General features: G+C 34.5%; 2 protein-coding genes across 2 annotated transcripts; one reads left to right on the top strand and one right to left on the bottom strand.

Annotated features, from left to right (window-relative positions):
- The first annotated feature begins 4,157 nt into the window (after window positions 1–4,157).
- LOC112462867 lies at window positions 4,158–7,074 on the top strand. The gene is made up of 4 exons (XM_025028931.1): window positions 4,158–4,846; window positions 5,757–6,253; window positions 6,598–6,717; window positions 6,953–7,074. The coding sequence occupies exons 2-4, from the start codon at window positions 6,059–6,061 to the stop codon at window positions 7,052–7,054; spliced, it is 417 nt and encodes a 138-aa protein (XP_024884699.1). The 5' UTR covers window positions 4,158–4,846; window positions 5,757–6,058; the 3' UTR covers window positions 7,055–7,074.
- Window positions 7,075–7,788: 714 nt separating this feature from the next.
- On the bottom strand, window positions 7,789–9,596 carry LOC112462866 (the record flags this gene model as incomplete). Its single annotated transcript, XM_025028930.1, has 4 exons — window positions 7,789–8,076; window positions 8,357–8,452; window positions 8,559–8,700; window positions 9,411–9,596. Coding segments are annotated over 4 exons (712 nt in total), but the record flags the coding sequence as incomplete, so codon positions are not given.
- Between the last annotated feature and the right edge of the window lie 2,288 nt (window positions 9,597–11,884).

The raw sequence follows: 11,884 nt of genomic DNA, 5'->3' as shown, positions 1-11,884 counted from the left end.
ACACACACACACACACACACACACACACACACACACACACACACGCACAAGAGACGCATTTTTTATTCAAAAATTGTCCCCGCAGGTATATGCACATGCTTCAACACGTATACCGCTCGAAGAATTTTACGAAACCAAACCAATACATCAAGTGCTTCCATAATCCGGAACGAGTGGTCACTCTGCACAACCATTTTCCGTTGGCGTGCTTGGGCGCCGGATGCACCAGTTACCCCATTGAGACCGAAGATGCCCAGCTACAGCATTATCGCGCCGACTGCGTTCGATCGCTGAAGAAAACCTGCGTGGAATATCGGGAGAACAGCGTGATAGACACGACGATATGGCGTTACAGAGATAAACTGATCAGCAGGGTCACCGACACCCTGAAGACGCTCGGCTTCTTCGGCCCGAGATAGCGTTGGAGATTGATCTCTCCTTTTTCTTATTCTCATTTCTCTCTCCCATGAAGATTTGATCGGTCGCCGCGGGAAGAACGAAAGAATGGGTGTGCGCGGGACGAGAAGCGATGAATCTATCAGCGGGAGGTAATTGCCGGTGGGACTTGATCAGAGATTTAATCGAACAGATAATCGGGATCGGTGTAACCGGTAAAGTGGATCCGTTTCTAGTGACAGCGTAATATCGCATCTTATATTTCTATGTGTTGTCACATGCGCGTGAGAGAAGAGTGTGGATCGGTAATTTCTGTCTGATAATAGCGTTACAAATATGCATATCAGGTCTTGAACGACAAAATATTTTAGCCTTATTAAACGCAAGAACGTTATCGAGATTGGAATGATGATCGTTTGTAAATTAATATAGATGTCATCGTATCATCTAAAGTAGAATAGCGTATATAAAAAACGGATTAGCATCAAAGTTAAGTTTTCATTTGATCCACGCATATTTCTCTATTTTTTTCTTTTCAAGTCAAAGTTGACTTGTTAAATCTAATAAGAAATTTTCAAGTAAATCCATCTTCTAGAACTAGATGTTACAATTAGCGAAACAAAGTCGCAAATAATTTATATGAGAAATTATTAATGCTCAATTTATGCGAGTCCCATTAACACATAATTTTCGGGCACCCACACTGCCCGCGAAACGAGAATTGTCTCGAGGCCGAGCGTAATTGCGGTTCGATTTGTATCGATAACGAAACGCAAATTTTCGAATGGCAAATCGATCGACCGGATTATGTTTGCGATTATGAGAAAACTGCAGTATTCTTCTTCCTTTTTTGTAAATAATTTCTCTTAAGTCTTATATATGCTCAATATATGTAATACCAAGTCTGCGATTGATCGATAGCCATAGCTATAAGTGCAATGTATCGGTAAACGGATTACATTCGGTCTTGTGTGTAATTTTAAATTTAATAAAAGTTAAATTGCGGACTTTTAAAGTTGTGCTTTAACAAAGAGTATAAAAAATTTATATATATATACATATATAAAACAAAGTTGCAAGATTATTAGTTACATTATAAGTGCATTACATGTCGAAAATATATTTACAACTACGGTAACATATATGAAAATTTTCTTTTTTATTATTTAATTTAATGATTGAGAATATTTGTTTTGGAATGGTGCTAAAAAGTATCGACCACTGTTCCGACGACTGAAATGCTGTGAGGTGTATAAGCATCGATATTAAAGACTACTTTTAACGAATCTTCCGCAGTCGCGAAGCGGCTTTGATCTTTGTAGATTTTTGGAATAGAAATCAAAAGTTCAATTGCTGTCATATTTGATAAGCGAGGAAATAAATAAACATAAATAAAATAGAACGGAATACAACGAAATACAGTCATATACATGATCATATAGTATATTATAATATTATGTTCTATATCTCAATGTGTTTATTTTAATTTTAATTGGCGGTATAAACATTAAATTGTTCGATATATCATGGCATGTATTCTTTAATGAGAATATGACGAGTATGATTGTTTCTCAGTCTCGCCAATTGGTTTTAACCGCTTCGTGATTACGAAGACCTTTCTTTCTTATGGTGAACCTCGATCGCTTTCTACACAATAAAAATTGATTGCTTTTTACTATTCGACATAAAATTCGTCGCTTGTAAAAGCCAGAGGGCGATTCACGTTTCACCATGAGATATATCAATATAAAGGGACCATTGTAAATAAGAGTCAATAAGAGACAGAAAAGTTGATTCGCATGAAGATGTCTGTACGCGAGAATAATATTTGTTAAAGCTTACGTGGGCAGTTTTTTATGTTGAAACATTGCGGATAAAATGATGTCTTTTATCTTCTCTTATTAAAATTATATAAATTGAATAAAATTTTGTTTTTATTTACACATAACATATTATTATGTAGCAATATGTTTCACGCATACGCCCACAAGAGCAAGTGCTTTAAGTATTAATATTGATTATAAATATGGCTCAGAATAAAACAAATTAAAATAAAATTACATTAATCAGTCGACCCCAATTACTTAAAAAGACAAGTATTCTTCAAATTTAACTGGTGATAAAAGTAGAATGAGTTTCTCGTACAATCAATATTCATGTGCTGTTTTACACGATAACAATTTTTTGTTTGCTGTAATAATCCTTTGATATGTGTCTTCAAGATATCTGTGTTTGTAAGATAATAAATTAAATTACAAGGAGATATAAAAAAATACCTTACTTATGTATCTCTAAAAAAAACCTGTATTTATTATTAACTTTATTAGTATTAGCTGCGTAAATTTTTTTTAAGGTGAATAACAATATCGTTTTAAAATGTGTTCGCTTTATCTTGTTGCGATTGGCATTAGTGTCATTTGAAATGCCTGTTGACTTATCGCGCGTGTGTCCAAATTGTCGGATGTTATCACAGCGTGATGAGTCAGCACGCCGCTCGACATGCGACAGGATAATCGATGGCGATTGCAATATAAGCTCCCATCAACCCAGACAACAATGTATATGATACCGAAGGAGAGAGACCTCAAAACGCAACTACAAATATCCTATTTCCTATTAATCAACGAGTCGTTCGTTTTATTTGTCTGAGTTTCCAAAGATATTTTAATAATATCTCTCGAGACATAGCGCTACAATTTTCGAAATGTAAGAATAATTTTATGTAAATAAATTTGTATGTGTGAAGAAAGAGACATCAAACGAAGCCCTGGTCACAAATGAGAATTTGCAAACAAAGAAAATTATATCGCAAAGTACATCAAACGATATGACTATTTAAATGCAATTTTAATTAAGAATATATGATAGATTGATGTACTATAAATAGTATAACTTTTTTATCGTAAACAATTTAAAGTTGTTATTTATTAACGCTGAGCTAAAGTTATTTAATTTATATTTCAATTGTATCACATAAAAGAAATATTTTAAAGAAGTTTTCAGATTATTATATTAATGAAAATTTTTAATAAAAATATATATTTTCTATTTTCGCTCTTCTAAATTCTCATTCGCATATCTCGCATTGCCGACTGGCAATATTGCAGAATATATAGGATTCCTTAATTTCGAATAAAATATATAGACACCGATAAATAAGGTGACTGTAGATAACCGAATAGCCTTCCGAGGGTATACGTTTTGCCAATCGATCTCGTTATTTTCCTATTGTCAACAAGAAATCTAATTTAATGCAAAATCTTTACATTGCATATAAAGAAAGTAAACTATAATACTTCTTTTTTTCTTCTTTTAAAAAACAAAATTTTATGATTATAATTTTAGCAAATACATATACATATATGAAAATTTTTGTCACTTTATACTTTTAAAGACGCCTTACATAGTCGATTTTCAGAGAAAGGTTTTTATATTTGCCTTTGATTTTTCAGTGATTATTTCGAGTTTTGATGATTCGCAGAGGCGCGTAATTCTTTAACAAAGGCAAAACTATTATAGAATATATATATATGTATTTTTGTGTTAACACATATCCGCGTGCGTTGCGCTCATCTCATCGATCCCGTTTTTCTCTGCAAATAGCCGTCACTAAAAATAAAGCGTCTTCCCTGGTCGTTGGTTTCGTGGAGAATCGCGTTGCGCAGTACTCCTCTGTGTGCTTTGCCCGAGACCGTCGCCATTCGCCACGAGCGGATTTACATGATCGGCGGCCTCATGTTTATTCATGTAACCTCCGCATAGTCATATTAATACACGCCGCCACGATAATTACCAATGCCGGACGTACATTCGCTTCGGCGCGGCGCGGCACGGCGTCCATCGCGCGACGGTCACATAAGCGCGATGTCGCATTATTCATCAAAGTATTGCATGTGTACCTATACATATATTATTGTACGTCATAATGCAATTCTTCAATCTCCTTTTTACGATAATCTATTATAAAAATTCTAAAGGTGTCCATGTCCGGCAAGTCCCGTTAAAATTAAATGCGAGAAAAAGTATTTGATCATATAGATGGATCGGCGTGCGCGCGGTTACCACCTTCTCCGCGGCCGCCTCGTTTTCCGAACAAAATTTCGACGCCGGCCGGGATAAATTTGGAACAACCGCCTTGCGGATGTAACTCAACTACGCTCCACGTTTTCAGCCTTAGTTTCGTGTCGAGGGCATGCGAGAGTCACACGCGTTTTCTTATGGCAGAAAACACTATCGGATATTTGCGAGTGAACGAGGAGTTTATGCTGTGTCCATGTTGAAAGATCCTTCGTGACTCTAAAGAATTGTCCAAAGATTTGAAAAAACGATCGAAAGAGTTTTATCTTTCGTGACTGTGTGGTTGCGATTAACTGCAGTTATTAGCAGCCCTGATGTAACAACTTTAAACACTTTAAATTAAATAGTTACCGTGTTTGTGTGTTTGCGTTTGGTATATTTTTTTACAATTACACTACAATATCTCATTTGAATTTTTAATTTCCATTTTTTGTTTCATTATTCTCATATTTCAAAGTTAATATTTCTTTAACAAGCATTTAATAATTTCCCGAGTGATTAAAATAATCGCGAGCTTTGGCGATGTAAATATTAACAAAATTGTGTTATTTAATTGTATATACATTATACATATAAAACTTCAATTTAAAATTGAATTGTTTAGAAAAAAATCTCTATCTTCATAGACTCTTATTAAGTTAAAAATTATCTTAATATTTTTAAGAAAAAAAAATTAATGGAAACAATCTGAGAACAAATTTTTTTATTGATTTTTTTTAAACTTATGTATTTTATTATACGTCTAGTACGAATAAATCACCGTGTTCACAATAGTGATTACATACATAAAAAAAAGAGAATAAAAACGGGATGAGAGCGCCGATTTTTCCAATATCTCATATTTTATATATTATATCTCATATATCTAATATATAAAATATATAAATTTAAAAAAAATTTATAATAAAACTTTCTATACTGCATATTTATTTTCAAAAATATAGGTATGTGAGGAAAGTATTTTGTGGGAAAAATATATTTTTCATTTAATTGTTTGAATATGTAGGTATCTATAATATAATCCAACGTTGTAGTTTTAATATGTACATTCATGGTTATTTATTTATGGTTATTCAACATATCATATTCGCGACGCAGGAATTCAGCACGAGCAAGAAAAGTTATTTAAGAGGTTTTCCGATTTTATAGCCTTTCCTTTTTTCATTTATCAGAAAATCGAGAATTAATGCAATATTTACATGCTCTCTCTCTCTCTCTCTCTCTCTCTCTCTCTCTCTCTCTCTCTCTCGATATATTTATAAATTCTATTTCCTTGAATTTAGATTCGCAACGATTACTTCCCTTTATACTTACATCACTCATCAATATCCAAATTATATCGATCGGTTTATTTTTAAACAAATGTTGGATAGAAATATTAAATTCGACAACAACATCAATAAATTCATTTATACGTGGGATCAGAGGGAAAATCTAATTATTAGCAATTAAAGCTAAGTGACGAAGGTAAAGGGTAAAGCGCGGTTTCGCATTCGCTATGTAAATGGAGAATGGAGAATGGAGAATCTAATAAGAGGATATACCTAATACCCGCGATCTAAAGGAGGCAACTGGCAAGTAGAAAATGCCGCGCGCGCGAACGGAGGTGTTCGACGTGATGGAAGTGGAGAAACCGTCGAGGTGCATCAAGTTCCTCCGGCTGCTATGGAAATTCAGCAGATGCGTCTTCTCTCACGTGACACTAATCTCCTTGGTGGTTGCTTATTGTCTAATCGGCGCATATGCCTTCGAGTCACTGGAAGCGAATCACGAGAGGGAGGTAAATTGTGAGACTACTAGTAAATATTGGGAAATTCCTTAATTCCTTTTTCTAATTGTAAATTGTAAATTGTAAATTGTAAATTGTCAATTAAATATATAATATTTATCGCGTAATTTCATTGTGGATCAAAATTTACTGGGACAGAAATTGATTCGACACCGAAAGAAAAAAGGATACAGAGTACAGACAAATAGTTTCTCCCACGTCAAATATCCTACGCTCGTATGTCAATGAATTATTAACTGTCGCCGAGCGTCGCGAATGTCGCGATGCCGAGCAATGCCGAAATTGCCGAGTAAGCGCATCGTTCTTTACCTGCGCTCTCTTCGCTCTCTTCGCAGGTGAAGAAGAGCATCAAAAATATACGAGGGAACGTTTCGGAAAAGCTATGGGAAATTACCAAGGATTTTGACGTGTTGATTCGCAAAAATTGGACGGAGCAGGCGTTGAGCGAGCTGAAGGTACGTCTTTTGTTTTTTCCACCATAGTTTTTGTTAGATCCATAGTTAGACCATAGTTTTTTAGCTTTTTATCTTTGTAAAACGACTAAAACGGAAGGATATGAGATTTACGAGCATTTATTATTTTACTTCTACAAGACTACAAGATAACTCCACAAGTCATTAGAAAAGTAACACGCAAATGCAAAATGTTACTCTTTTTATGTTAAATTTGAAATTTGATACGATTTGACAGAAGATTATTTGTTCACGAATAATGCGCAATGCAGAAATTCGAGGATTGCCTCCTGAAAAAAATGGAAAAGGAAGGATGGGATGGCAGCGAAGAGGAGGATGATATTCAATGGACATTTGCCGGTGCTCTGTTTTATTCCATCATCGTCATCACGACGATTGGTGAGTCGATCGAAAATTTTAATACTCGCAAAATTGTTGGCACGGCCGTATAAGATATTAATAAACGAAGACAAGTTAATGGAAAGTTTTGTTTTCTAATTGGAATACTTGCTGTACGTATTGTTCGAAAATTTAATCTTTTATCATGCGTCCTATGTCATATGAATCAATAATTCGGAGTAATTTATTCTTTAAAAAAGCAAAAACTCATTTGTTCAGAATTATTTTTACCAATTAAGGTGAGAATCTTTAAAGGAAGAACGATGCACATTTCATATAAGATAAGATAAATTCGAAATTACTATAAAATTACTATAAAATTTACAATGCAATACATTTATAGTTTACACTTGCAAATCGTACATGTAGTTTAACTTAAATTATTAATGCAAAAAATATTAATTATTAACGCAATTAACAATAAGTTTGTATTAAATTCTCATTTAATTGTGTGTCATATAATCGCTTAGTGAAAAATGTAAGTATATTGTGTATATATATATATATATATTTTCTATATATATATATATATATATATACATATGTATATGTATTTTTGTATGGTATGTATGTCTCTCCACATACTTATATCTCTATCACATCTTTGGCATCACCATTGAGAATGAAGAAATATCGAGAAAAGATGTTTCGATCGACAAGAATCTGCATGCTTATTTACTTTTCAGTATTTTCATACGTCTCCGACTTCTCGTTCGTCTGCGTTTGATTCTTGCCCAATGACCTCTCGTAGATGACATAATCGTCGAGTTCCGGATCGTAGCCATTTGGCCGTAACGACCCGAATTCATTGCGATGGCCATAACCGCCGCTATACGGTCCTGAGTAATAGTCACCGAAAGACGGATGTTGGTAGCCGCCGCCGTCGCCGCCGCTATACGGTCTTCGATTGCCGTAATAATTCGATGGCGCAAAACCATTCGGCCTGTACTTGTGCGGCATATCCTAGGAATTATTATTATTTAATAGACGCGATACACGAGCATCGCAGGAAAATGTCGAATTACGTAAATAGATCAAACCTGGATTGAAAATGAAAATCAATAAAATGGCAATAAATATTTTTCTTTAACTTGGCCAAAATGATGATATTTTAGAAAATATAATTTGAATATATGAAATATATGAGACAGAGCTCGTTAAATATACTCGTATATCTATATATTGGGAGTACATCAGTATTGTTTTTGGAAGTGCATGAATAGATTTAAACTCTTTTCGTTACAGGATATGGGTAATGATGCCCTCCCAGCCCTCCAGACAATCCTGGGAATCTTTTGCTGTTGAAACAACAGTACTTCTTCTCTCTCGCGCAGTGGCCCTAAAATCACCATATGTTAAACGTTAACGTTAAACCCAAATTTCATCAAATTTTTTGGATTTGCGAATTTTCGCGAGCAAACCCACGAACTTTCGATCAAACTCACGAATTTCAAGCCGGGCGATGGACAGTTGAAACTATATCTGCATTTGCAAGTGTCGAATTCGCGATAACGGGGGTCGTTTCTGACCCATGGTGGTACTGAATCCAAAATATCGTCGTGTCCGTTCGGTTCGAAACGAGCAGGTCTGAAATATATCATGCAATAGTGTGTCTCTACATTTTCTTACATTAAAAATTAACAGCTACATTTACTAACGCAACATTTACTTTGGAAAATAAGTTTTTAATTAAAGAATAAAAAACCGAGTCGATATACGTAAGAGCGTTTAACCGCGTAATTGACGTATGATGACGTATGATGACAGTTTGAGGAGAAGTAATTCAACAACGAAATTTTATATATAAAATACATAAATCTAATACAATTTATGAAAAGTATATATGTATATATGTATGTATTGCTGATAAGTTAGCAGCCCGGGAATATGAGCTATTTCTCGTGAAATATTGTTCGCGGCTGGACCGTGCCTCGTACGCGATTAAATGTACGAATGGGGATATCTATAAATTAAGCGATCTCTGTGAAGAGGTGACGCTATATATTTTAATCGGATCATTGGAAATTTAATATAGAACAAGCCAGGAGAGTATATCGGTCGACGGAAAATCCCAATTTTCCGAGATTAATGAATCTGCTTGAAAAATGCGATTTAGCTGGCAGGGACTCTGATGAGATTACGTATATATCGTGCCGGATCGCACAATATTTTTAAATATAGTCTTGACAATTTTGAAAAGTTAATTAATCATCCAATTAATTAATAGTCGCGCATAAACGCGAAATATTTAAAAGAAGAAATATTTAAAAGAAGGACTGCTGTTGCAAACAAAATACCTGCCAATTATTCCCGTTGGTCCACCGGGACCCACGAGAACACCGTTATTGCCTTGGTACGCGGGCGCCGCCGGTATCAGCGGTCTGCCGTTGGGACCGTAAGGGCCTGGATTCTGAGGTCTAAATCCTAACTGAATGCCGTTGTCGAAACTATCCAAATGCTCAGAAGGCTCCTGTACCTGATATCTATAAAAGTTGAGCCCGCGTGAGAGAAGCTATGCCGTCAAGTATCAAGCATGCTACAATAATTATAAGCTACAAGTACCCGATTCCTTTAAAGCTGATAGTAAATTCGGATTAAACAGATTAAAAATTAAAGTATTAAATATACCTATAATTAATAAATCAGATTGACAACACACCTGGCATCGCCGTCTCGGCTAGTTTTTTGTTTATCATCATTCCATGTCCAAGATTCATCATTTTCAGCGGTTGCCGTCGCGATCGTGATGAAAAAAATAAAAAAAAACGCGCGCATTTTTATCATCCGCCGAGTGGCAGAATCAAAACGATACGTCTTAACGCAATACGTCTTGCAATTAGTTAATATTGCCAGAAAAGAAAGACGTACGGCCGCGCATAACATTCGACGTCGACTAAATGAGAGTGAAAGTGAATCACGTCTTTATATGCATAGCGGGAAGGTGAACGCATCGCTACGTTTCGAGGTCTTTTCGAATGATAATCATCTGCGATCAATGGACTGTTTTCCTTTGTTTCCATGCTAATCCCAAAAATTCGGCTGCATCATGCAACACGCAATATCGTACTTTAACTTTAAAATAAGTTATTCTTGATAAAAATACAAATTCAAAAATTTACGCGTTTATTAACACTGATAACGTGTAAATTTTAAATTATACACATTTATAAACATTGGTAATATTTTAATAATTGATATTTCAGATTTGTACCTATAATGTCAATTATTATATGCTACTATTCGTAATGGGATAAGAGGATTACGGTTTTAAAAAAATTACTTCTGTCTTATAATCTTCTACGATCAATTATCCAATTGGAAAAAATTTATTTATGAAATGCATGTTTTAATCACATTACATTTTTTTTCTTAGAGGGTATCACCAGCGAACCATTTCTTTAAATTCTTAGCTTTCTTTTAAATTTTATGTTTTCTTAAAATAATTCTTATTTTTGCCTGCTATTGCTGATTTAATTTGCAACAGTCGTGATCTTTTCAATGCGCGAGATGTGTACGTTACAAAAGAAAAACACACACGTTGCAATCTTTCTTTAAAATAAATATTCTATCTTTTGCTAGGAACATTTGTTTGGTTTTTATTCATATTTAGTAGAAACTAACGTCGCTTCAACGTGACATTTCAATTTAACATGAGAAGAATATCTAAAAAACAACCTTAATTTCTTTTGTAAAAGTAATAATTCAGTTTTTTTGTTGCTTAATTTAACGGTAAGTAAAATATCAGCATAAATAGGTTTAACAAAATTTAACCTAGACTAAATGAGATTTGCCGCAGCAAACCCAATCGCAGCGAAATTACAATGTAGTACAGCCTGCACATAGTAAATTTACAAGCGTAACGTTATTACGCGATATAGCGTGGATGGATCCGGTAGGATTTTGAGGCCGATTCCGCTCCTTCGAGCGCCCGTCCTTCAAACTGGGAAAACCCAGTTCTTCGACTCCGAAGGAGAGAAGCCGCTTGGTTGATCGCACTAGTACGCGCTCTTTGACCTCCTTCTTAAAGTAAAATCAAGACACATGGCGTAACGTTCATTCCTGCGTCTTCGTCTCGCTCGACAGCGAAATTACCACCATTAGAGATTTTTTCAGCCTTCACTTTTGAAAAATACATCCTTCATTAAGTTATATTTGCTCACGAATCCGCATAAAGTGAGAAAGAGATGGATCACTATTTTCGCTATTTAACTTAAAACGAATTAGATAGAATCAGTTTATGAATATGTAAAAAATAAAAACAGAATAATATTTATTTACAATATTAATATTATTAGCAACAGAAATATTTTCAATAAACTATCTTGAAAATATTATATAATTTTCTATCACTTAACAAACTAATTCGAATGTAGATGTGCATAGATTTGCATTTCTATAAGGAAAGGACAAACGTGTCAAAACAGAAAACGCTCTTATTTCGTGGCTGCTTTGAAATTCATTCCTGGAATGGCATATTTTATTACTTTTATTACGAGATTAAACACGAGACTTTAAAAACGGTGGAATTTTATATTCTGGAGCAAAACAGCTACAAATAAACTAACAAATATGCATTTTTTATGTAAACTCTGAATATGCAAACTGCAAACTGCTCGCGGATATTTCAAGAATTTATAGAAAAATTGAATTCAAACTGTTGAGAACTGACGATCATGAATTGTTAGTAAATCTAAGAGAAAATCTATAATTCGATTAAGTGACCTCTTTCCAAGCGAGCTTACTAGCTAAAGGCGTTAAAGGTGAACGATGC

This window comes from Temnothorax curvispinosus, unplaced genomic scaffold (assembly GCF_003070985.1).
Source record: "Temnothorax curvispinosus isolate PA1 unplaced genomic scaffold, ASM307098v1 QBEX01012872.1, whole genome shotgun sequence".
Lineage (NCBI taxonomy): Eukaryota > Metazoa > Arthropoda > Insecta > Hymenoptera > Formicidae > Temnothorax > Temnothorax curvispinosus.
This window is presented reverse-complemented; position numbering and strand designations above follow the sequence as displayed.

Excerpts from the sequence above, each read along its gene's own strand:
- LOC112462867 (XM_025028931.1), top strand. The coding sequence starts at position 6,059 with ATGCCGCGCGCGCGAACGGAGGTGTTCGACGTGATGGAAGTGGAGAAA. Across the intron at positions 6,254-6,597 it reads AAGCGAATCACGAGAGGGAG|GTGAAGAAGAGCATCAAAAA; the intron begins GTAAATTGTGAG and ends CTCTCTTCGCAG. Across the intron at positions 6,718-6,952 it reads AGGCGTTGAGCGAGCTGAAG|AAGATTATTTGTTCACGAAT; the intron begins GTACGTCTTTTG and ends ACGATTTGACAG.